We start from the raw sequence: 27720 nt of genomic DNA on the forward strand, positions 1-27720 counted from the left end.
TGCCAGGAATCCCAGTGACTCTTTTTAGAGGATGAGATTTAGGAACTGTGTGTGTAGCTGAATGTGATTCTGTGGGCCTACTCAAAAAGCTCCAAAGAGATGATCCCTTTAATGATAGCCATACATGCTACTGAGCTGATCCGTGTGGAAAGCCACCTTTACATTTTGTTTACTTAACCAAACAGTAGGTTAAGATGGAAAATGAAAATGGTATTTTTATTTTTTAATCAATTTTCATTCCATTTTTTTTTTTACTTCTACCCTGTTCTATTTTGAATTATGCTTTCAGTAAACTGTGGTATTTAAAAAAGGTCAGTGTCAATAAGAATTGTTGGCACCGGGACTCTGACCTTGTTCAGTAGAGGTTAAAATTGTAGACACTGCCAATGTGCTCAGATGGTTTGATCCAGTTGCTGATCTTTCCTTTACGCCCTGGCCATCTCTCTGCCCTCATGCTTGCCATCTTTTGTAGCATTTTTTTACCTGCACATTTTCCAATTTAGTAAGCAGACTTTTAAAATTGAGTAAATAATTTATGATCCTGTCTCAGAGGGCTTATGTTAGAGACATTTCTATGTCAGCATAAATAGCTAATATGAAGCATGATATAAAAAAATGCCCAACATAGATCCTTGGAAACTTCAAGGAATGCTTATAACATTCCAGGGTAAAGCAACAATGGCTTGAACTGAGACATGGAGGTGGGAAAGGATTGTGTGTTTTCAGAAAAAGCTAAGTAAGTCTGATAGGAAGGGAATGGGGATATTACCACTATGAGAAGAAGTAAGAAAGGAGATAAACATCAAAGTCTGAGATGAGGCCCATGCTGCTTTTTTGATTTGGGATCTTGAGCAAATTACCTTACCTTCCTGGGTCTCAGTTTCTTTCTCATAAAATTGGGATAACAAGAAACACACATAGTGTTATTAGGATTAGTGTAAACAATTAAGCTCTCTATAAATTACTTTTAATATTTTTGGTGTTGGGGGGCAATAGCAGATGATGCTGGGGAAGATAGTTTGGGACTAAGGTGTTGTATGAATTCTAGCACAACAAGTTTAGACTTTGTTCCGCAGATAGTAGAGAACTATCAAAGGCGCATAAGTAGGGGTATAAAATGTGTAGATTTGCTTTATAAGGTTAACAGCTGCGAGTGGGGTAACACTGATCATAAGGATTCAGAGACCAAGAGCCACAGGACTGATTAGGAGGGCATGGCAGTGGCCAAAGAAAAGAAATTTACTATGGGCCAGAGTAGATGAGGTTATTACAGAGAGGAATGAGTTAGAGATGAATCCAGGAGTCTAAATTAAGAGACTGTACAATGGAAGAATAGAGGAAAGTATAACTTTTAGGCAGATTTAGGGAATTGGAAATAAAAGTGAGAACAGATTTGTGTTCAACAAATATTTGTTGAATAAATGAAATATTGTGGCACTCATGTTGAGTTGTTTAGGGAGACTGTTTGAGACTAAAGCCTCTGGAATCGGAGTCAGAGCTGGTTTTGAATTCTGGCTCTGCTATTTTTTTGGTTAATGTGTCCTTGAACACATAATTGCTAATTTCTGGGCTTTGGTTTTCTCATCTGTAAAATGGGATAAAAACAAAACCAGTCACACAGTATTATAAGAATGGGAAGAGAGAATTCATGATAAGAACTTGGCATAGTATTTGGTCCATAGATTGCAGACGTGTGGGAACTTGGTTCTGAGGCTTGGGAGAGTGTGGAAATGATGATGGAATCATAGGATGAATCGATCAGAGAACAGCTGTTTGTGGGCCATATACATTTAGGGTGAGAAAAGCCAGGGAAGGAGATGAGGAAGGAGTGCTGGGTGGTGAGTTATAGGTTACTAAGATTATGACTATTAATCATTTATGTTTTCAGTTGTAATGTCCTAATAATGTGTACATACTAACACTTTTAAAATTTTAATGTAAGGTTTTAATATGTTTATGATATATACACACATATGATAAAATATGTTGTATTGGTATTGGAGTTTTTTTTAGTCTTCAGTGAATAATTATCATTGTATTTTTTTAAGCATTAGCATTTTCTCAGTAAATTCTGCTTATGGACATATTCTTTATTCTTTCCCAAACTTGGTAATCACATTATTTTTTACTTTTCATTCTGAATTTGCAAAACAGGGCATTAAAGATTTTAGCAAAAAATGAAAAGTGCTTATTTAAAAAAATGATAGCTATGCGTATAAATCTTTTAATTGTATTTTTTTTTTGGTGTTCTAAATAATAGATTCTTTATACAATTGCGTATGTACGAGTGGATGAACATACCATTGGTGATCCAGAGGATTTTTGTCAAGATTGGATAAACCATGTATCACATTGATTGTAGAGGTTAGTAGAATTAGTTCCTGAGGATGTGTACATTTTTTTGTAGCAGCATTTAAAAATGCATCGATTATCAGGTGGCATTTCCCCCCCAAGATCTTAGGTTTTTTCCTTGCCCTATTTTCTGGCTATCCTGAGAGAATCAGTGAAGTTCATATTAGTCTGTATATGCCTGAAGCCTCTATTCTCTCTGATAAACTTTAAAAAAAGAGCAAGAAAGAAGAAAAACATAAAATTTGAAGATGGTGCTTAGCAGTATGCACATGGGAAAGATAATGGGTGCTAGTTTACAAATAACATTATCTGCCACACAAAAGATTTCACATGCTCTAGGAACATACTCGTGGAGTTAATTGTTTTATTTATGAAAAGAGGTATTGAAGGAAGCATTATCATGGTAATTGGATATTCCTGATTCTGCTATTTTCAAAGTGCACTGTGATTAAAAAAAAAGCCACTTAGTTCTTCTTCACTCTGAGTTAGTTCAAGAATATGGTGTGACTTTTACTATTGGATGGTATAGAATGTCCTTTGAAACCCTGAAAATTCTGATTGTAATTCTCTGATATTAGGATTCAATATCCAGTGACTTCTTGGGATTTTGAAACTTCAATCCAAAAGTGCTTTTTGTTGCTATCTTCTAATTTTTAGCTACTTTTCCCTTAGTATATTCTACTACTTTTTGATAGGTATAATGTTAATTATGGTTTGTGGTGTCTTAATTCATTTATGTAGAGTTTTGAGGGATGATATATTTTATAATCAGAGTTCAACTTCAGAATAAAATTTGACTTTTTTGTGTTATTTGAGAAATGGAAAATTGGAGGGTTTGGAAGAAATTGTTCAGAAGAGCAATGAGAGTGTTGTTTATTCCTTCCTAGATCCTTGAGCTCTTACAGCTTTTGGGCCTGTGAGAGATGTTTTAAGGCCTTTATGATATACTGAAGACAAGCAGGTCATACCACAAATGCTGGGATTTAAATAGTACAGAAATCAGGAACATTCTACAGTTTACCATCCAAATGAGCATTTAAAGTAATTAACTGCTTTGGGTAGATTTTTACTATCCTACTCTTATGTACATTGCTTCCCACAAACTGGCTTTCATAAGCTAAAGTAATCCTTTTGCTCATCACCTGATTACATCTGATTTCTAATTTGTGTATCTATCTGCCACCTCCTGGCTCTGGGGGAGAGGGCCTCCTTGGAGATGAGAGCTTGTGGACCTCAAAGGGTGTGTTAGAAGTCTGGCACTTATTCATGACATTTAGGATGTGGATTACTTGTTTTATCACCCAGCCCAACCTTGCCAAGCTACCCCTAGGACTTCCTTCTCTTCCTCAGTGTGTGTATGAGGGGAGTAGAGTGGGTGAGGGTAGAAACAGGATGGAGGCTTGGTGCTAGTAGGGGGAGGGGTAGCCTTGTTGATCATTCACAGGCTAGGACTTCTGTTAGGGAAAGCAAGACTTCTCTTTTCCTTTTCCTGCTTAAAGGGCCTAAAGTGTATCTGGATGCAGGGGTGTCCTGATAGGAACATCTGCCTTTGCCTTGTGATGGTGCAGACTAGGGGACAGGAAGATGATCTGATTACCTTAATTTCTGAGAAAAGGGTTTCAGGGTTACTGGCACGGACTGCATTAGCAGAGACCTTCTGTCTAGGACTTAATTATCTGTGAAGGTTTTCTTGCTACCCATTGGGCTGCCCTGGCTTCAGGGAGGCAACTCCCATAGGAACTTGGATGGATTGTCTCTTTCCGGGAATGAATCTTCTCCCCACTTGCAACATATTATATTGGTGGTTAATGTTGGATAACTTAACATTCTCCTTTTAAGGATATTTGCATTTAATTGAGTACCTTAAAATATAGGATAGAGGTAGAAGCAAGCCTGTACTTAAAATCATAGGATTAGAGCTCAGATTTCATATTTCTAGTCTTCCCACCCCTTCCCTCCCTGCCTTCCTCCCTTCTTTCCTTTCTTCCTTCCTTCCTTCCGAGATTGAACCCAGAAATAGTGCACACAGATTTACATCCCCAGTGAAGTAGGGCCTCACTTAGATGCCGAGGTTGGCCTCAAACTTGTGATCTTCCTGCCTCAGCCTTCTGAGTCACTGGGATTACAGATGTGTATCACCGTGCTTGGATAGCCATTAATTTCTAAAGAAGCATCTTGCTGGCTTCATTTGGATTTTGTCAAGTATTAGAGTGATATTTAGTGATTTGAAATGACATTTAGAAATCAAAAGATGAAGTGGACTTTAAGGGCTAGTACCTGGTTAGATTTATAACTCATAGAATTATCTACTAGAAAACATTGAGAATTATCCACAAAGTCTAGATGCCAGGCAGAGCTCTCTTATTCTTCATAGTTTTAGTCTCAAACTCCTAATTACAGGGATCATCAAAGTTCAGGGTTGCTCATTCTCTTCCTTTATCCCCAGCCTGTCACTTCCAGTTTTCATATAATTCCGTTCCCATATTTAACGTTTGGACTCCCATTTCTGGAAATGCAGCTAACCCAAGCATTCCAAGAGTACACTCTTGAAGATGTGATGAAGTCATAGGGAGAGGCATTGTTTTAGAAGCACTTGATCTTCTATAGTTTAACTAGTTTCCCCCCCCTCCCCTCTTCCTTAACCTCTCTTCTCTTCTCTTCTCTTCTCTTCTCTTCTCTTCTCTTCTCTTCTCTTCTCTTCTCTTCTCCTTTTCACCCTTTTCCTTTCTTTTCTCTCCTTCAGATCAAACCCAGAGCTGCTCATACCAGGCAGGTGCTCTTCTACTGAGCTACATCTCCAGCCCTCTTTTTCTTTTTTTTTTTTTCCTCTCTGTAGTAACTGTTACACTCCTGCTGATTTGGAGCAGAACCATTCTGCCACATAATCAGATCTTCAGGAATCTCACTTTTTAAATTTTTACAACTTCTAAACACTTGTCGTATACTATTAAAAAGATATAGTCCAGGGCTGGAGATGTGGCTCAAGCGGTAGCACGCTTGCCTGGGTTGTGCGGGGTGCTAGGTTCGATCCTCAGCACCACATACAAATAGAATAAAGATGTTGTGTCCACCAATAACTGAAAAATAAATATTAAAAAAAACTCTCTCTCTCTCTCTCTCTCTCGCTCTTAAAAAAAAAATAAGATACAGTCCCTTTTCCAAGTGATTCTAATTTAAAAATTACCAGTAGTTCCCTCCTTTCTTGTACTACAGATGTTAGACTACAGACTTCTGCATAGCCTTTGTAGTGCAGGAGGAGTTAATACTTTAAACATTCAGCAGTTATCAACAACTATTCTCTGCAAGAAACTGAGTTAAGTGCTGGGATAAAAGAAATTAAGTCACAGTTTCTCAACTTGAGCTGGAGGAAGATGGAAACAAATGAGTAGGCAGTCAGATAGAGTCAGATTCAAATCACACCTCAAATAGTCTAGAGAAGGGAAGATTGGACAGTTACATATTATACAGCAAAAGGTAATTGCTAGAAGAGGTATTGAAAAGGGTTGTGGAAGTCTTCAGGGTCAGGATGGGAGGGGTGTGTGTGTGTGTGTGTAGCATGTGGTATTTAAGCTGGACAGATTTGGATGTGTGGTAATGGAGGGATGATCTGGAGCAGTTGGGAGAATATTTCCTTTTGAGTGACTTGCTTGGTCAAAATAATTGGGCTGGGAGAATTTATGGCATACTTATGAAGCTCTTAGGATTTGGATTTTTTTTTTTTTTGAGAGAGAGCAGTAGAGAGAGAGAGAGAGAGAGAGAGAGAGAGAGAGAATTTTTAATATTTTCGGCAGACACAACATCTTTGTATGTGGTGCTGAGGATCGAACCCGGGCCGCATGCATGCCAGGTGAGCGCGCTACTGCTTGAACCACATCCCAAACCCCTCTTTTTTTTTTTTTTATTTTTTAGTTTTTGGTGGACACAACATCTTTGTATGTGGTGCTGAGGATCGAACCCGGGCCACACGCATGCCAGGCAAGCGCGCTACCTCTTGAGCCACATCCCCAGCCCCTGGATTGTTTTTTTGAGAGTGTTTAGAGGCATAGTTGAGAAGGTTCCTTGGAGCTAGATTGACCTATGCTTGGGATGGACTCCCTCTCTGATCTGATATTCATCCTAGGCATAAGGGAGCTGCTTATTATTTTTTTTTTTAAGTGGTCTCTCATGGAAATATATCTTTGTTTTCTTGGTGAAGACCTTCCTTTTATATTTGAATGCAGTTGAAATTGGCTGCAAAAAATGGGCACTTACAAGGAATCAGAAAGTCTTATGGAACGAAGAGGGGCCTTCCAGAGGTCTTTGAACTAGGGACTAGAAGCTATTCAGATTTTCTTCTAGCTTCTCTCTGGGCTTCCATGTTATTCTTTCTTCAGTTAGCTTTCTCTGTTTTTTTTTTTTTTTTTTTTTGCTTCATGGGGTAGGCTGCAGATGCCCATGTCATATCTTCTAGCTTGCTTTCACAGATCCGCTCAGAGGAAGCTTGGCATTTCTGGTCCCAATTCTGAATGCTTGAAGAAAAGATGAATTTCATTAGTGATCCACCCCTCACACATTGGCTGTGGTCAGGGTTCAAAGTCTAATTAGATTTAGTATCTTCTCTATCTTCTCTCTTAGGCTGTGCTGTAAATTTAGTATATTAGAAGGAGGTTTGGGTTTGTAGGTGGACTGCCACTTACTAGCTTTGAAATGTTGAATATTTTTTTCTAGGCTTTATTTTCCTGAATGTAAACTAGAGCTGATATTACCTGCTTCAGTAGATAGTATTTTAGAGAACAGTATTGGGTTCTAGTGTGTAGTTTGAGGATAAAGATTTCTTTGGGTTCAACTTCTGGTTCTGTGTCTTATTAGTTTGGTGACCTTTGACAAGTCAGATCATGAAACTCAATTTTCCCTTTATAAATGCACACAGTATCTGTACCACACCAAGTTTTTCTGAGACTCAAAAGGCCATGTGACCTGGCATGCACAAGGCCCTGAGTTTGATCCCCAGCATCTAAAAGAATTTTTTTTTTTTTTTGCATAAAAGGCCATTTGATTCAAATGTACGAATCAGAAGAGGGTAAATAGTATTAGGAAGATACTTCTTTGTGAAATATTCTGTTATGTCTAGTATAATTCTATGGTTACTGGACAGATCATTTAAAAAATATCCTGTAGTTTTAGGTTATTAGTTAATTTATGATGTAATGGGCAATGGTCTAGGTATTTTCACCTTTCCTGTTAATTTCAGCTTACACTGAGACTCTGTCCTTATTTATTGTAGTTTTTATTTTTTTGCCAGGGATTGAGCCTGGGCCTCACACATGCTAGGCAAGTGATATACCAGTAAGCCACATCCCTAGGTCCTTACATACATTTTGAAATTTTCTTTTATATGCAGAAAAAGTGATACTATTTGTATAAAATTTATACAAATAGTATAAAAACTGTGAAACCTTTACATAGTTTACATAAAGTAACACATACTTTTGAAGTAAGTTAGTAATGACCTGGAATTAAACAAATAGAAAAGAATCCTCTGAAATTCCACCACAGGGAGGTGATCTGGGATAGTCCTTTCCCTGTTCCTTTTGACAGTTTTTTTTTTGCTTACTTTCTAAGGAATGTTTTTGATATTCAGGTTTTCCTGAGAAGGTGGTAACATCTAAGCAAATTGATTTGTTGCTTTTTCCATACACACACACACACACACACACACACACAAGGAATAATGATGTAAGTGAAAAAGCAGTAATTGTAATTCAAATCCAGTAGGAAAATAGCTTTTCCTCTTTAACTAAGAAGTCAAGAGTTGTATGTTTTGGAGAGTTCTGAAAAATGAGTGATTTGTGTGGGTAGTTTTTATTTCTCATGAATAATTTAACGCTTTCAGAAATACTGGTGGCTAAAGGTGTGTAGCAGGGGACCGAAGTCTTTAAGTTTTCTTTTTTTGGTGGTACTAGGGATTGAACCCAGCCCCAAATCCTTAAACTTATACTGATGATTTCTATCTTAGAGGTAGGAGGAGAGAAGATTCCTTCTTTGTCTTTTTTTTTTTTTTTTTGCTATGCAGAGTTGAACCCAGGGGCGTTTAACCACAGAGCCACATTTTCAGCCCTTTTTAAAAGTTTTTGTTGTAAGGCAGAGTCTTGCTAAGTTGGTTAGGGCCTCTCTAAGTTATTGAGGCTGACTTTGAACTTGCGATCTTCCTGCTTCAGCCTCCTGTGTTGTTGGACTCCTTCTTTAAAGAAACTAAAGACAGATGAATAATATGAATTAGAGAATTATTTAAAGGAAAGTAAATGAATATATTTACAGTCTTAACAGTTTTTTCCCTGATAAATATAATAGTTGACATGAGCTAAACTGGAAATTTTTTTTCTGTGATTTAAGATTCTCAGGGTTTTAATATTTTCCTTTGAGATCAAATGTTCCTGTTTTTGTTCATCTATATACTGCAAGGTTTCTTTCAAGTTTGAATATTTTGGAATTAAAACATTTTTTTCTTATACTTAAAACATGAATTCTTTAAAAACAATTTGTGTATTTTTTTTTCAAATAAAATAAATGTATTTTTACTGAAGAATATTTGAAGAGTACATGAAAATGTAAGGAGAAAAATACCTGACAAGAACAATTTAGAGGAGGAAAAGTTTATTTTGACCCAGATTCCAGAATTTAGTCCATGGTCAGCTAGGCTCATTGCTCTGGGCCCAAGATGAGGCAGAACATGGTGGAAGGGTGTAGTAGAAGAGTGCTGCTCCACTCATGGCAGCCACTGAAGCAGAGTGAGGGGGAAGGGGCTACAAGAAAGATGGCCCTTCCAGGGCATGCCTCCAGTGATCTGCTTCCTCCAGCCACACCCCACCTGTTTATTGTTACCACTCAGTAGATTCAAATTAGGATGGACTGATTAGGTTACAGTTCTCACAGTCCAATCAGTTTATCTCTAAGTGTTCCTGAATTAACACAGGAGCTTTTTGGGTACATTTCATATCCAAATCACAATAGATGTATATGTGTTCTTTTAAAAATAATGAAATATTTAAAGTAAGAAGAGAAATAATAAGGAACAATCTTATGAAGACTATTTTTTTTGTAGTGCTTATCGATTGAGCCCATACACCCATCATGTTAGGCAAATGCTACTGAGTCGTTGAGTCGTTATTGCAGCCCTTTCTGAGGACTTATTATTGACAGATGTAAGACTTGACCTATTATTGTCAAGTCTTTACAATTTTTTTAATTAGCTTCAGATCTTTAATTTTTCCTTGCAGTGAAAGTAATTTTCTTTTATTTTAAAAAATAACATTAAAGAGAGTTCAGACTTCCTGTACTACTTCTTGCCATCTCATTTTACTTCTCCTTTTTTCCTTTCCACTTAGAGGTTGTCATCCTGTGATGTTTATATCATATGCCATATATGTAAAATTTAGAAACTTTGCATAAGTGGGTCCATATTGTACATATCTTTCTTCACTTGATCTTAGACAAAAGGCCAAGAAGTCAGATTAAAAGCTTGAAGTCATACTTAAAGCTTTTCTAAGAAAAGTGAAAAGGGAAAATTAAAACTCAACCCACACACAAACTCAAGCACAAAGCATAAAACAGGAATATATTAAAATTAAAAATATAAAAGACTATAAAGCAAAAGAATAAGCATAAAAATCTACATGTCTTTTAACTAAAAATGTACACATTTTTCTGCAACTTGCTTTGTTTCATCTTGTATTTTTCAGAAATAGTCCAATTGGCCCATGTGAAATGAAACTCCTGTTTATTTCCACTGTTGTATGACAGTGCCACGGTTTCTTTATTTGTTCTTCAGTTGACTGATGTTTAGATTGTTTTCGTATTTTTGCTTTTACTAACCTTGTGGCTATGAACAGTTTCATTCGTGTGTCCTAACTTTATCTCTTTTTAGGAAAAAATTATTTTCCAGAACAGTGCTACACAAAGTATGGTCTGAGGAAATATTTCTTGAGATTAAGGAACTTTCATCAGAATATAAGTATTACTGTAAATTTAACATTCCTTATCCTAGTAAGAGTTTCTGAAGGAAGAAGAACTAAAGAACTCTTTACTCAGTAGTTTGTAGATGGGCTATTGATTAGTTGACCTGCAAAGTTGAAGTGCATGTGTCTCTCCAACTGTACTGAAGATGACTTTATTAGAGAAGTGATCATGGGCTGGGGATGTGGCTCAAGCGGTAGTGCGCTCCACTGGCATGCGTGCGGCCCGGGTTCGATCCTCAGCGCCACATACAAAGATGTTGTGTCCGCTGAAAACTAAAAAATAAAAAAAAAAAAAAAAAAAGGAGAAGTGATCATCAGTGTGTATTCCCCTACCTTCGGGAAAACCAGAATTCCTCTTGGTTTATTTCAAGTCTTTACCAACAGTTGATACTGTTAAATTTGGAAACTTTATTTTTTTGTTGTCAGGAATGCAAAATAGTAGGTCACTATTGTATTAATTGTGCATAGGCTGGGTATGGTGGTACACACCTGTAATTCCAGAGACCAGACAGGCTGAGACAGGAGGATGGCAAGTTTGAGGCCAGCCTCAGCAACCTAACAAGGCCCTAAGCAACTTACTGAGATACTGTTCCAACATACCAACATACACAATAAAGTGGGCTGGGGATGTGGCTCAGTGGTTAAGTGCCTCTGGGTTCAATCCCTGTACCTCCCCCCCCCAAAAAAAAAATTGCGTATATGTGACTAGTGGCATGGAACATCCTTTTGCATATTATTTGATATTTGGGTCTCTTCTCTGAATTGCCTATTTGTATTTTTTTGTCCACTTAGAAAATTGCATTATTTTTCTTCAGTTGTAGTTCTCTATATTCAATTTCTTAGTTAAAAGACATTGTAGAGGTCTGGGGTTGTGGCTCAGCGGCAGAGTGCTTGTGTGAGGCCCTGGGTTTGATCCTCAGCACCACATAAAAATAAATAAATAAAATAAAGATATTGTGTCCAGCTAAAAAATAAATATTAAAAAAGACATTGTAGATATTTATGCTTATTCTTTTGCTTTGTGTAGTCTTTTATATTTTTAATCTTAATATATTCCTGTTTCATGCTTTGTGCTTGAGTTTGTGTGTGTGTTGAGTTTTAATTTTCCCTTTTCACTTTTCTTGGAAAAGCTTTAAAGTCTTGCTTTTATACCCATGTCCTTAATTTACTTGCAAGTGATTTTTTGGGTATTTGGTATTTTTTTCCATGTCATTGAATGGTCTCTTTTTTCTCTAATTTTTTTTGTTTGTTTTAGATGTTGCTGGAGTTTGAACCTAAGTCCTCCTGCATGCTAATAAGTATGTGCTCTACTACTGAGCTACACCCCCTAGCCCCTTTGCTCTGATTCTTCATGTAATTTTTGCCAGTCTCAAGTTTCATGTATTTCTAGTTCTCTTTCCATGTTCTCTATTTTAGCCTATAGGTTTGTCCATTTCTGTATTTCCATCAGCACAGTCTTAAAATTGTATCCCAGGGCAAATTTAAGGGCTTCATTCATGCTAGGCAAGTGTCCTACCACTGTGTAGCATCCCCAACCCTTTTCAGTTTTTTTTTCTTTTTTTTTTTTTAAGATAGGTTCTTGCTGTTGCCCAGGCTGGCCTCAAACTTGTGATCTTCTTGCCTCAGTCTCTGAGTAGTAGGGATCACAGGTGTGCACTACTGAGTCTTGTTGCACAATCTTAATTAGTATAATTTTAATAAGTCTTGAAATCTAGTCAGGCCATTTACTTTTGTTAAAAATTATCAGTTATTCTTGGCTCTTTAATAGCCCCATGTTCCATTCATATTCCACATGAATTTTATAATCAGTTCTTTAGGTTTCATGAACTCTGTTGTCTATAGAGTGTGTTTGCGGGGGAGCTGCTCACTTTGCAATATTGATTTTATTTGTCAGATATTTATTTACCAGATATTTTTGGTTTTCTCTTCTGGGCGCAAAATAAAATTTAGTGCCTGGAGGCCTTTTGGTTGGAATGGAGCTGGGGCATGTGATTCGTTTAACCAGTGATTTTGGGCAGAGAGATTGGGAATATGGCACCAGCCAGCAGTGTTGGAGATGGGATTGATTCTGTCAGCTGACTACTTAGCAGAACCCTTCTTTTACCTATGGTTGATGAATAGTGTCAGCAACTAATATTGTTTCTTTTTTTTTTTTTTTTAATTTTTAATATTTATTTTTTAGTTCTCGGAGGACACAACATCTTTGTTGGTATGCGGTGCTGAGGATTGAACCCGGGCCGCACGCATGCCAGGCGAGCGTGCTACCGCTTGAGCCACATCCCCAGCCCTAATATTGTTTCTTTAAGCCGTGTGGATTTTGGCATTATCATCACAAAATGATCCAACCTATTCTGTCTGATACAGAAATTCATGGATATTATTATTCTCTATTTATTCTGGTCTTCTCTTATGAGTTACAGTTTAGATTATAATTTTCTCTATAAAGGACTTTGATATATTTTATTAATTTATTTCTAGATACTCTACAGTTTTTATTGTTGTATTGTTGTTGTAAATGAACACCATACTCCTCCACTTCCTCCTCCTTTTTCTCCTTCTTTTTTTTTTTTTTTTGGCAATACTGGTGATGGGTCTCAGGGCCTTGCACATGCTAGGCAAGCACTCAGTCTCTGAGCTACATTCCTTTGGCTGTCCTCCTGCCTCAACCTTCCAAGTAGCTGGGATTATAGTTTGAATTACATCTGGCTAAATTACTAAATTTTATTTTTAAATATTTAAATTTATTTAATTTTGTAGTGCTACGATTGAATCCAGGGGTGTTTTATTGCTGAGCTTCCTTCTTTTTTATTTTTATACATTCTTTTTATTTTTTTATTTTATTTATTTATTTTTTAAATTTTTAATATTTATTTTTTAGTTCTCGGCAGACACAACATCTTTGTTGGTATGTGGTGCTGAGGATCGAACCCGGGCCGCACGCACACCAGGCGAGCACGCTACCGCTTGAGCCACATCCCCAGCCCTACATTTAGATATTTATTTATTTTTTGGGGGCTGGGGATTGGACAAAGTGCCTGTGCATGCTAAGTACATGTTCTACCAGTGACCTACACCCCTAGCCACTCATATTTAGATTTATGATCCATCAGGATTTGATTTTCTTTTACATCTGATGACAGGGATTAAGTTTTATTTCCCCATTTTGCAATACAGTTGATCTACAACCACTTATTGAAAAGACTATCACTTACTTACTGCATTGCAATGGCAGTTCTCTTATAAATCAGACAACCTGTATTTATCTTTTAAGAATTTTTATTTTGTTTAACTTGTTTGTTTGCTATTGCACCTATGCCATACTTTTAATTATTGTAGCTTTTAGTGAGTCTTGAAATCTTGCCATCTAAACTGTTTTTCCTTTTTAGGATCATTTTGGCAAATCTTGGCACATTTTCTTTTACCTTTTTTTTTTTTCCTTTAAGATCATCTTGGCAAATTTTGGCCATTTGCATAAATTGTAGAATCAGTTTTGCCTTATTCCTGAGAGTGTGTATTGGATTGTTATTGTATAGTCCGTAGGTCAGTTTGGGGAAAACTGACATTTTTCCAACACAAGTTCAGTAACCTATATCGAAAATTGTTGATACCAGAATTATTTTGGGCTTCTTATTTTATAATATTTGCACATATAAAATGAGGTAAATTGGGGATGGGACCCAAGTCTTAACCACAAAATTCATTTATGTCTTTTGTGTACCTGTATAGCTTTTCATTCATATATGTCATTTCATTTATATATGTCAGCTTTTCATTGCTGTGACCAAAATACCTGACCAGAACAACTTGGAGGAGGAAAAATTTATTTGGGACTCATGATATCAGAGGTCTCAGTGCGTAGATGGGTGAGTCTGTTGCTCTGGGCCCAAGATAAGGCAGAACATCACTGCCCGAAGGATGCTCAGGAGGAAAGCTGCTCACTTCCTGGCAGCCAGGAAGCTGAAGGAGAGGAAAGAAAGGATGGTGCCAAAACAAGACCAAAATCCAACCTGACAAACGGGTTCTACAACTTCACTTGTAATTCCTGGTACAGCATCTAGAACACATGGCTGTGATACAAGGGACTCACCCTGTTAGCTTTCCTGGTTGCAGTTTAGATGGACTATCTTTTCACCTGGCTCTCTCTGTAGCCATTAATTTTTCTTGGCAGACAGTCCATGTTACTGGCATCTTTTTTAATTCATGGGGTCTCCATTTCAGCTTTGGCTCTACCTTTACAGCTTCATACATCACACATTCGGGGGCAGCCCACAGGGATTTTGGCCCTGCTACACTTCATTTGGTTTTGCAGGCCTTTCTTTGAAGCTTCCACAATCCCTTAATTTGAATCGTGCGTTTCTGCAGAGCCAGCACTATGTAGATGATGCCAGGGTTTTCTGTCAGCTTATGCACTGGTTGGGCTCCCTGGAGTCATGGCTATAGAGGTCTCTGGGTGCCTGGGCGATTGAGCCTTGTGAAACTTTTTCTCAGGCCCCTCTGTGGAAGCAGGACACCCCCATGATCTCTCCTCAAAGGAATTTCCCCTTTTATATCCTTGAGCCTGCATGGGTGTGGTCTTGCAAATTCCTGGGATGTCTTCAGGCCATTTTTCCTGTATAATCTCATTCACAATCGGGTCTTCCTTGGTCATGTGTTTACATGCACTTTTCTGGTCAAACTGCAAGTTTTTAAAATCCTTCAGCTCTGCTTTTGCTCTGGATACTCTCAGTAACCTGGCTAAAAACTGGTAGCAATATCCATGCTACTGACTGACTGTTGTGCTACCTTGAATTTCCTCTACCAGATTAATTAGTCTTTTACCTTTAAATGTAGCCTCACACAGATTCAGGACATGGGCAAAATGTAGACAAGTTCTTTTCCAGAATATAACACAAGTGGCCTCTCTAGTCCAGTTCCCAGTAGAGTCCTCATTTCACTTTGAAACCTCCTGAGCACAGTCTGCATTCCTTTTGGCAGTCTATTCTTCTGAGCTCCTACCAGAATTGCCCAGTAAGCTATAAACTTTTAAGGCTTTTCTAGCCTGCAATCTCCAGATTTGAATTTTTTCAAATTCCTCTTCCGTACCAGCTCTAAAGGCTTGTGAATCTCATGATCAGGCTAGTTGCAGCAGTGAACTCACTCTCAGTACCAGTTTTGTGTTAGCTTTTTGTTGCTCTAATCAAAATATAATCAGAACAACTTAGAGGAGGAAAAGTTCATTTAGGACTCACTGTTTTAGAGGTCTCCATCCATAGATGATTGCATTTATTGCTGTGGGCCCAAGGTGAGGTAGAGCATCATGGGCTAAGGGTCCAGGTGAGGAAAGCTGCTCACTTTATGGCTACCAGGAAGAAGAGAGAGTAAGGGAGAAAGAAAGAGAAAAACGGGCCATAGGGAAGATGAATCCTTTCAGGGCAGTCCTCAGTGACCTCCTCCTCCAGCCATGCCCCACTGGCCTACAGTTACCACCCAGTCAGTCCATTCAAACTAGGATGGACAACTTGGTTACAGTTCTCATAATCCAATAATTTCACCTTTTTTTTTAAAAAGAGAGAGATAATTTTTTAATATTTATTTTTTAGTTTTCGGTGGACACAACATCTTTATTTTTTTATTAGTTTTATGTGGTGCTGAGGATCGAACCCAGCGCCCAGCACCCTTACCGCTAGAGCCACATCCCCAGCCCATAATTTCACCTCTTAACATTCCTGCTTACATACTTAGTTTTTTGGGGGATACCTCATGTCCAAACTATAATATATACAATAGCCTGAGGGTAATTTTATATAATATGTTTTGTGCACCTGTGTTTTGCTGTGATTTGTCATGTTAGGTCCAGTGTGGAATTTTCTGCTTGTAACTTCAGGTCAATGCTCAAAAAAAGTTTTGGATTGTGTAGTGTTTCAGATTTCAGATTTTTGTAAAAAATCTTAGGAGTCCTTAACTAATACTGAGTTTCTGATCCATGAATATGGTATAAACTTTTTAAAAAGTTTTTCTTAATGTCTCACAGCTGTGTATTTTAGTATTTTCTGTGTAGAAGGCTTGCACATCTTTCCCTAGATTAATTTCTAGATATTTAATTTGTTTTGATATCATTGAAATAGGTGTTTTCAAATTTTATTTTTAATGATTTGTTGCTGGCATAGAGAAAAAGGAATTGATTTGTGTATTTTTAGTCTAGTAATTCATATGTATTTTTAATGTATTAAATGTATCATCTACAAATAATGAATATATTTCTTCCTTTTCAATCTTAATACATCTTATTTTTCTTACTGCTCTGAATAAAATTTTCAAGACAAATCTGAATAGAATTGTTAATAGTTAATAGAAAGTAAATGGTTTAATCTCCCACATCCTTTTTAATTTTCCACCCATTCTTCCACATTGTAGTCTACTTTTGCCCCTACCTCTTCACTGGCCCTGCCATGGTTTCATTCTTGTTTTTAAACTCAAGGGAAAGGTGTTTGTTACTTTGCCACTAAGTATGGTTGCTGTAAGTTTTTGTAAAAATTCTTTATCAGATTAAGGAAGTTCTCTTTTCTTCCTAGCCTGTTCAACACAAATAGTATATTCCCATGTATTCAGTGTAAATGCCCTTACTGTATATGTTGATAATTACATGATGGTTTGTCTTCATTTTGTTAATGTGGTTAATTACATTGGTTTTACACATTAAGCCAACTTTGCATTCTTGGGGTCATTCCCATTTTTGGCAGGATGTATTATCTTTTTTATATATCACTGTATTTGATTAACTACTTTATATTTATTGACTTTGATGATATTTTATTTACCTCTATGTTCATGTGAAATGTAATGTATTTACTTTCTTGGAATACTCTTATTTGGTGCTAGGGTTATTCTGGACTCTTAAAACAACAGAGGGAGGTGATTCCCCCTACACTAAATAATGGAATTTTCACCACTGAATTCATGAGGTCCAGATATTTTTCTTTCTGGGTAAATTTTTAGATAATGCATATAATATTTGTGGTAATTTAAAATGACTCATCTGATTTTTTTAAAATGTTTATTTTTTAGCTCTAGTTGGACACAACACCCTTATTTTATTTACTTATTTTTATGTGGTACTCAGGCTCGAACCCAGGACCTCACGCATGCTAGGGGAGTGCTCTATCTCTGAGCCCCAGCTCCAGCCCCGACCCATCTGATTTTTAAGGCAAGGTTTATAATTGCAAGTTGTATCATTGTTGTCTGTCTTTGGAAGCAATAAGTCATGTAATTTTGACTTTGTACAAAGTTATGTTTCTATCCCATGAGCTCTTGTGTCACATGGGATTTTAGCTGTCTGGCCTGGTTCACTTTTCCTTTGTGGGCAGCAAATGGGGATATTAACATACCCAGCATAGTATTCCTACTGTCAGTGAGATTCTACTAATCATTCATGTTTTGCTTCCAGCTGATAGAATGTGTTCTGAAATATTTGGTAGACTTCTAAGTTTTAAGTTTTGTAGTAGTAGTTAGCTTTACTTAAAAAAGAAGTAAAATTCAAGGAATAGTGTATAATAACCACATATAATATGTATACATTATATAAAACATTTTGTTGATACACAACTACTCAAAGTAGTCATGTAGCAGATTAAGACAAGATTAAGCATCTTGTCCTCCACAAGATGCTCATAGCAAATACGTCCTACAAGTTCAGGTGATCCCAGGGCCACCTTCACTTCTGACCAGCTGGCTATAAACTTAGAGGTCACCAGGGACTTCCTCAGGTTCATTAATTTGCTAGAGTGACTAGAATTCAGGAAAGCCCTATGGCTCTGATTACACTGTTATAGTAAAAGATTATGAGTTAAAGCCAGCCTAAAGGAGAGATAGGTAGGGCAAGGTCTGGGAGGATTCCAGATAGGAAGCTTTTGTTCCATGTAACTTTCCCAGCACATTAATGTGTGACAATATGAACATCTTTATCCTGTTCCAAACAAGAGTATTGCTGATCAGGGAAGGTCATGATTTTTGGTGTCCAGGGTTTTTAATTGACCAGACATTATTGATTGAGTCATTGGTCATGTGATGCAATTTCCAGCAACTGTCAGCCCCCCACTACCACCTGAGTTAATAAAGCTGCAATCCTCTAATCATATGGCTAGTTTTTCTGGGATAATCGGGGAGATCAAACCCCATTTTGAATTATATGTTAGTATAAATTATATGGACACCTCCCACCTCATGAGTTATCTCAGCATCAGTCATCAGGTAGGGTAGAGGGTCCCATGGTTGAGTAACAAAGGCATTCCAGTCACTGGGGAAATTGCACAGGGTTAGTTTAGCATTATCTTGCAGGTTCAGGGACAGAGTCACTCAGATTGTTTCTTACATGATAATGTAAAAATTACACATATAGTGTGATAGTTATACATAGTATTATGTAATGTTTCGCATGTATAATTCATCTTCACAGTCTCCTTGTGAAACAGTCTTGTGTTATTCTTTGTAGATGAGGTAGTTAATCTTAGGTTTAGTTTAATAAAACCAGTAAGTAATGTATCTGACAGAGTCATTAGTTGGGCTTTCACAATATTATATTAGTAATAATTATATAGTTTATAAATACTTGTCCATTTAAAACTGCTTCCATAATATATGGAAAGGAGATATTTAAAAAATTTTAATGTGTGGGCTGGGGCTGTAGCTCAGCGGTAGAGTGCTTGCCTAGCAGGCGTGAGGCCCTGGGTTCGATCCTAAGCACCACATGAAAATAAACGAATAAAATAAAGACATTCTGTCCATCTGTAACTTACAAAAACCTCCCACAAAAAAAAAAAATTTTAATGTGTTTTTAATTATGTATGTGTATGCACAAAATCTAGATACTTTTTTGACAAGTTTTTTTTTAAGTGGTTGATATGAAATAAAGGTTATTTTCATAAGTTACATTTATAATGACTATTTGGAAAACCTTTAAATGTTTGAATTTTTTAATTCAGTAGATACTTGTGTTAAATTTTGTGGGTAGGGGGAAGAAAGGGTAGGCTTTTCCTGATTTGTTTGTGTTGACTAGTGCTGCAGTAAATTGATATTCACTAACCTTAATTGTGTCCTTCACACTTTCTTCATGTGGTAGTTGTATTTTGCCAGAGGTTTTCTTCTCTTCTCTCTCTCTTTCTTTTTGTACTGGGGATTGAACCTAGGGGTGCTTAACCATGGAGCTACATACCCAGACCTTTTTTATATTTTATTTAGAGACAGGGTCTTGCTGAGTTACTCAGGGCCTACTTAAGTTCCTGAGGCTGGCTTTGAACTCACGATCCTCCTACCATAGCCTGCAAAGCTGCTGGGATTATAGGCATGCACCACCATTCCTGGCTTTCTTTTCTTCACCCTATTGCAAGCCCTTCTACTTTTGTCACACCTCTGACTTCCCTCTGCCCTCCAAATCTCAGCAGAAGATATTGCCTTCTAGTTTACAGCAGCAGGAGAAGCCATCAGAAAGAAATTCTTCTGGTACTTCGATGAAATGTATAAGTTTATTAAATAACACCAGTTAATTAAACACTGAGTTTATTAAATAACAATGGTTCTCCTTATTCCTTCCTATTATAATGGTGAGATGGTCTTCCTCCTACCTAAGGTAATTCTTCAAACCTTGTGCTTGATCCTAATTCTTTCCTTATTCTCAGGGTCCCAGTCTAGTGATTTTCTCCCCTCTTCAGTTTTCGTCTTTACAGTGGCTTCCCCCCTACCCTGTTGCCATTTAAACTTGCTCAGATCTCTGATACAATAAAGAATAACTATTTCTTCCCTCATTTTTTCATAAGTTAGATTTTGCCACCGTGTCCCCCACATTTTTTTAAATTTTCCACCCATTCCTCCACATTGTATAGTCTACTTTTGCTCCTACCCCTTCAGTGGAACTGCCATGGTTTCAAAGGTCTCAGTCCGTAGATGACTAAGTCCATTGCTCTGGGTCTAAGGTGAGGCAGCGCATCAGTGGGGAAGGGTCCTGCTGACAAGCTGCTCAGCTCATGGTGGGGTTCAGGAAGCAGGGAGAAGGAAGCAGGGGAATGGTCACAGGGAAGAGCATCCCCCAGGGACCTGCATTCTTTAGTCATGCCCCCACCTCTCTGTGGTTACACTCAGTCCATTCAAACTAGGATGGGCTGATTAGATTATCGTACTCATAATCCAATCATTTTGCCTTTCAATATTCCTGCATTAACAGCTTTTGGGGGACATCTCATATCTAAACCATAACACACAATATGATTAATTTCACTCCTCAGTACTTCCCCTTACTTTCCCTTGATTCCTTCCTAACAGTGGTATCTCTTCTATATTTATGATGATCTCTCTTTTAAAAAAAAATTTTAAGAATTTAATTTTGTCATCTTTTTTTTCTAACTTCCACATATGAGAGAAAATAATTGTTCTTCTGCATCTGAATTATTTCACTTAAGGTGATGATTTCAAGTTTCATCTATTTTCCTGCAAATGACATAATTTTATTGTTCTTCATAGCTGAATAATTCTTCATTGTGTATATATGCCACACTTCTATATCTCTTCATTGTTAACAGATTCTTAGGCTGATTTTGTAACTTGGCTGTTGTGAGACTATTGTGAATTGTGTTGCAATTATTGTGGGTATGTATTATCTTTAAAATATGCTGACTATAATTTTTTTCGGATAAACACCTTTAAAATATGCCATATGTAGTTCTTTTGGATAAATACCGAGGAGTGGTATCCATCATTCCTCTGTTCAGACTCTTCTCCCTCTGTTCTTAAATGCTGTTGTTGTTCTGGAGCAATCTGTCCTAGGCCTTCTATCACTTTCTATGTACATGTGCTTTAACCTGGACAATATCATTACTTCTTTCTTCTTCACTCTTTATACCCTTGACCTCCAATCTCTGGCATACAGTAAGGTTTCAGTATATACTTCAGTGAATTAAAGAGTGACCTAGATAGGGCAGTTAGCACTTCACAGTGAAAGGAGAGTGCTGGGCCTTGAAGGAACAGAGAATTTAGATGAGCAGAGACAAGGAGGAAGAGGAAGCTTGAATTGCACTTGGTTATTTGTCTTGTATTGAGCTTTCTCTAATGTTGTTTTTTGACCTTTGAATTTGTATATTTTACTATGTTTTCATAAAGGTTGTCTGAATGAGACAAACAGAACTCCCTGTGCAAGGCGCATTATGCTTAGTGTAACTGCTCTGTGGAAAGCAGGGTCATGGTAGACGTTTGCTCAGGCAAGGCTTATCTATCTATCTATCTATCTATCTATCTATCTATCTATCTATCTATCTATGTATCTATCTATTTATTTTATTTTATTTTTTAGTTATAGCGGACACAACACCTTCCTTCCTTCCTTCCTTTCTTTCTCCCTTCCCTCCCCTCTCCTCCCCTCCCCTCCCCTCCCCTCCCCTTCCCTTCTTTCTTTCTTTCTTTCTTTATTTATTTTGTGGTGCTGAGGATTGAACCCAAGGCCTAGCGCAAGTGCTAGGTGAATGGTCTGCCTCTGAGCCACAACCTCAGCCTCTAGGCAAGGATTTTTAGATTGAAGTTTAGAAGACTTCATTTGTCTCCCAGCAATACTCATTAAAGAAGTTTCATTTGAATTATATATACTACATATATATAATATACCAAGGTTTGTATTTGGATTGAGTCATGTTGGTGCCTTCAGCCTAAAATATACCAGAATTTCTTCCAGAAGAAAAACTATTGTTCAGCATAAAAGATGTTGTTTGTACAAACAGTTTAGGCATGGCGAGCCACTCTTACGTTCTGAGAATGCTGAGAGCCCTCCTGAAATCCAACTTTCCAGATGTCAGCCAAGGGCCAGCTTTGGCAAGCAGGCCTTTTTGTAGGTAGCAATCCCAAGCCTGCTATGTTAATTTTTTTCTTTATTGTGTATTTTTTAAAAAATAAATTTGAAGTAGAAAAACTATTCTAAACACTATGAGGATCTCAGAAGCCATGGAGTGAAGGAATGGTACATTTAACTGTACTTAAAAAACTTAGATATGGAAAAGAAAAAAAAGTGCTTTAGAGTCGGAAAGTAAACTATGAAAGAGCGCTTGTAACATATGGGAGAAAGGGGGGAGTTTTTTGTTTTTACTAATATTTAAAGGCTTATATAAATCAACAACTAAAGGACTGGAGATGTAACTTAGAGATAGAATGCTTGAGGCTCTGGATTTGATCCCTAGTACTACAAAACAAAAACAAATCAACAACTAAAAGGAATAATGAGTAATTTGTTAAAGAAGTCATTTGAAGTGACTCTGAATACTTGAAAAGGTACTTTACCTTAGTAAAAAAAAAAAAAAAAAAAAGCAAAACCAGTGTGATCTTTTACCATCTGTCATATTCAGCTAAGATTGATATAATCTTTGTAAAGGTATAGGGAAAGTGTACTGTTGGTGACATAATTATCTCAGCTTTTGTGAAGGACATTTTTCTATAACCTATTAACCTTTTGACACTCCTATTCTTTGATCCAGCAGTTCCATTTCTAGGATTTTAGCTTGTAGAAGCCCATATAACCAGACAGATAATATATGGATAAAGATGCTCTTTGGAGTGTTGTTTGTAATACTGTAAAGTTTGTAATAACACAAGTAGAGGGCTAGTTGAGTTTTTCTCATTCCTTAGACTAAAGGTTGATTTGAACTATATTGTATATAGAATAAAATGTATTATGTACATCATGTGTACTAAATATCTTTCTAAAAATCTGAAATGTTATGAGATATATTGTTCTAAAGGTCTCAGATAAAGGATTTTCTTTTTTTTTTTTTTTAAATATTTATTTTTTAGTTTTTTTCCGGCAGACACAACATCTTTGTTTGTATGTGGTACTGAGGATCGAACCCGGGCCTGACGCATGCCAGGCGAGCGTGCTACCGCTTGAGCAACATCCCCAGCCCGGATTTTCTTAATTAAAAGAGAAAAAGGCAAAATATGAAATAGTATGTGTCACATTCCAGTTTTGAGGTTAGTATGATGTTAGGATGGGAATAGGAAAAAATAATAGTTCAGATATATTCCCACATTTAACAGTGATTATTTGAGGACATAGTAATGTCTCTAATTTTTTCTTAAGTGAAAATTAATATGAGTTTGGGGCTGGGGTTGTGGCTCAGTGATAGAGTGCTCACCTAGTATGCATAAGGCACTGGGTTCGATCCTCAGCACCACATAAATAAAGAATAAAGATATTGTGTCAACCTAAAACTAAAAAATAAATATTAATAAAAAAAAAGAAAATTAGGGCTGGGGATGTGGCTCAAGCGGTAGCGCGCTTGCCTGGCATGCGTGCGGCCCGGGTTCGATCCTCAGCACCACATACCAACAAAGATGTTGTGTCCGCCGAAAACTAAAAAATAAATATTAAGAAATTCTCTCTCTCTCTCTCTCTCTCTCTCTCTCTCTCTCTCTCTCACTCTCTCTTTAAAAAAAAAAAGAAAATTAATACAAGTTTAAGTAGACAAATAAATAATAGCAGAAATGTGGATAAGGTGAATTTTTCTCCTGTCTCTGAAGTGTTGTCATATCTCAGTTCCTTTTGTAATGGACTGGATAATATCTGTTCCTACAACTAAAAACTGAGCCCTTAAGGAAGATAGATGTGAGTTTTATATTTTCTTTGTATCTTCAGAACTTTTGGTTCCATCCCTTTCTTGTTTCTGAATAGAGTCCCTTTGAGGTCTGTCTTTGTTGTTTTATTGCTGTAACAGAATGCCTAAGACTGGATAATTTATAATGAAAATAAATTTTCTTATGGTTTTGAAAGCTGGGAAGTCCAAGGTTGAGGGTCCTGTAGCTGGTGAGGATCTTTGTGCTGCATCATCCCACAGTGGAAGGATGAAAGGGGAAGAGCACATGAAATCAAGATTGTTAAGAGAGAGGGACTGCTTTTATGACTTGTTCTTGGGATAAATTACTACTAGTGAGATAACAACATTAATCTCTTCTTGAGGGCAGAGTCCTCATGACTGAATCACTTCTTTAGAGACCTCATCTCCCAACACTATTGCATTGGGTGTCAAGTTTCCAATATGTAAACTTTAGGGAATATATTAAAACCATAGGCCTAACATCCCCCCTCACTGCCCCCACCCTCCCCATGAGGCTATATTAAAAGCTGAAGCTAAAGGAGTTCAGGATTCATGTTCCTTTTAAGCCTCTGAAACAGGATTCTGGGACCATACTAGCACTAAGCCTATGTTCTTCATTTTGCTAACTTTGATAGATTGAAAATTTAATAGTTGGGTATGATTGCTATTTTGAGATTTCTTCCTTTTCATGTTTGGACATGATTGATTATGTTTTCTCCTTTTCTCCTATTCCCTCCAATATTGGAAATTGAACCCAGGGCCTGAGCATGCTAGGCCAAGCGCTATACCACTGAGCTGTGTCCTTGGCCCTTGACTATTTTATTTAAAGTACAGATGTGTCTCTAGTGATGATCTAACTTATATTGATCCTCCTCATAGGTGGTGGAAAGCTTTAACTCTTCTCATGTGTACTCAGCCTATTTCAGGAGGACCTCCACTTGATGTTTGGTGTCCTTTCTTCCCATTGTCACAGCTCAATCACAAATAATTTTATTGCAGTTAGGATGTTATATTTAACTTTCTTGTGAGGGAGAGTAGCAAGTGTTAGGTACTGGACTGGGGATACATTGGAAGTACCAAAACAACTGTATGAAAAATGAAGGGAACTAGATCTTCCTATTTTTTTTTTTTTTAAACTTTGGTACAGATTCTGTATGTCAGTTTGTTATAAAGAATTTAACATTCTGTCTTTGTCCAAAAAACAATTCTGTAATTCATGTAGCTCAAATCTGTTGTCAGTTTCCACTGCCTAAGAACTGTAAAGCCCTAAGGCAGGTACTGTTTATCTGCAATTTTTCTGTGGGATGAATTCACCATTCCTAGAATTCAGCATTTATCAAATAGAATTATTTGGTTTGGTAATCTCAGAGTCTACCTGCCTTTCTTCCTTTTCTTTCTTGTGCTTTTATTCCTTTATTGTAATTTCTTAAACTTGAGACTTTGTTTGGATTTCAATGGTTTTCCCATTAATGTCCTCTTTTTTTTTTTTCCAGGATCCTATTCTAGGCACCATTCAGTTATCACGTCTTCAGTTTTCTCTGACTTGGAACAGTTTCTTAGTCTTTTCTTGTTTTGCATGATCTTAAAAGTCTTGAGGAATACTGGCTGAGTATCCTATAGAATGTCTCCTAATTTGGAGTTTTCTGTTTTACTCAAGATTAGACTGGGTTTTTAGAATGAATACTGGAGAGATGAAGTTCCTTTCTTGTCACACATTATATTATGTATATATGGTGTCCATCTGATGTCACTGATGGTGTTAACCCTCTTACTCAGTTCAGATAGTATTTTTCAGGTTTTTCCACTGTGAAGTTAACATTTTCCCATTTCTGTTCTATAGAAATAATGACTAAATATTGTATTCTCCATGGGAAAAGAAGAGGTAGAGTTAAATTTTACCTTCCATGGGGAGAAGTAGCCACATGAATTATTTTGAATTCTTCTATATTTTTTTTCCCCTAATTTATTTAATATTTAATCACTTGTTTATATCAGTATGGAACTATGCAAATTTTGGCTTTTAATTCAATACTGTTTTACTTATTTTATTCCTCCTGTTGATCCAACTTTGGCCATTAGGAGCTTTAGAAGTTGGTTCCTGTGTCTCTTCACATGTTTTATGTCATTTCTGACCCTACAAGATACTTTGGGCTCATCTTTTTTTTTTTTTTTTTCCTTATCCCAAGTCTTAGAATCATTCATTACCCCTAAGAATTCTGGTTCTTTTTATTGCAAAATGGTGTTTAAAAACAAGGTGATGCTGGAATTGCTTGTTGTTACTGGGATGTTATTGGTGATTGCCTTTTCAGTACCCAATTCCTCCCTCCTTCCCTCCCTCCCTTCTTTCCTTCCTTTCCTCCTCTTCCTCCTTCTTCTTCTCTCTCTCTTCCCCTCCTCTCTTTTCCTTTAGAAAATTATGAAAAATCTATCTTGAACAATTGAACAATTATCAATGAGTGGTTAGTTTTGCTTTCATTTACATGACACCTCTCTCCATTGACTACCCCCGCCATTATTTGAAGTAAATCCCAGTCACTGTATTAGTTCATCTGTAAATATTTCATCTGTTTTTATCTCTGGAAAATAGAATTTCTTTACACACTTCTTTTTTTTTTTTGAGATGGCTGTCTCTGTATATGCAACTATAGATGTGCACCACTGTGTACAGCTAAATATAGTCTTAGATTATAGTAGATACAGTAGAAAATATGTAAACATAGAACTTGACCACTTTTCATAATTATAATTTTTAAATTATAAAAATATCAGATCAAGATATAGAACATTTCCAGCCCCCTAGAGGGTACCCCAGTTACTATTGAGGATTTTTGTAAGAAGCTTTTAAAAAAACTAACATAACCACAATACCATTTTAGTACCTAATCCCCACCCCTCCATGCTTTCAGTGCTGAGGAATTAACCTAGGCCCTCAAGCATGTTATGAAAACCTATAAGTTTTATTGTTATTTCTTACAGTCAAATATCTAGTCATTTATATAGGTTCTACTCACCCCCATCTTCCCCCCACCTCTGTGGTACACTGGTTTGAAGAAACAGGGTTACTTGCTCTGAAGTTTATCACAGTCTGGGTTTTACTGAGCACATCCCCATGGTCTCACCTGACATGTTTCTCACAGTGGCTTTTTTGAGGAAAACCTTTTCTCACTTTCTAGTTTAGTAACCCTAACACAGTAGTGGGCACTGATTCTATCTTTGGAGAAATTTAATCAGTAAGATGGTTTTACCAAAGATCTGTTGTCCCTGACATCTGATTAAAGTTTTCCTGCCTTGCTTGGCTAGCCAGGTCTAGAAGATTCCTTCAAAAATCCTGTATCCTTTCTAGTATCCAGGTCCTTTAGAAAGACTGAATATCTGTGTGTAGAAGAGAATTTGGTTATTCCTAGCTTTGTTTTTCTCCTTTCTGGAGATAAATGAACGGGACAGTTGTAAGAGCACAGTTAGCTGATAGATCCTATTAGTGTTGTTTTGTAGCTGTGTAACAATCATCTGTATACAAGCCAAGCTTTGATTAATTTCTGACCAAAGGTTCCACAGTACAGAAAAAAGGATTAAAGTATAAAAATAGTCTTGGTTATATTTGATTTGCCAAGTTCTCTCTTTTTTCTTTTTATATTATAGATCAGCTTGAACGGGTCTTTTTACGACTTGGCCATGCTGAAACAGATGAACAATTACAGAATATTATATCTAAATTTCTTCCTCCTGTTTTGCTCAAATTGTCCAGTACCCAAGAAGGAGTACGGAAAAAGGTAAGC

The 27720-nt window shown here is 36.9% G+C and overlaps 1 protein-coding gene across 4 annotated transcripts in view; it reads left to right on the top strand.

Moving 5' to 3' along the window:
- ECPAS (Ecm29 proteasome adaptor and scaffold) overlaps positions 1-27720 on the top strand; it is a 127170-nt gene that overhangs the window by 6361 nt on the left and 93089 nt on the right. For 2 of the 4 annotated variants that reach the window (XM_081282381.1, XM_081282380.1), the window contains exons 2-3: positions 2261-2364; positions 27584-27714. In XM_081282381.1, the coding sequence (XP_081138507.1) occupies positions 2343-2364; positions 27584-27714 (153 nt within the window). In that variant the 5' untranslated portion in view covers positions 2261-2342. The remainder of the gene's footprint in view (positions 1-2260; positions 2365-27583; positions 27715-27720) is intronic. The other 2 variants (XM_081282382.1, XM_081282379.1) reach the window with 1 other exon arrangement.

The sequence above is a fragment of the Spermophilus citellus genome, assembly GCF_964194105.1.
Source record: "Spermophilus citellus genome assembly, chromosome: 2".
In the NCBI taxonomy this organism is placed as follows: Eukaryota; Metazoa; Chordata; class Mammalia; order Rodentia; family Sciuridae; genus Spermophilus; species Spermophilus citellus.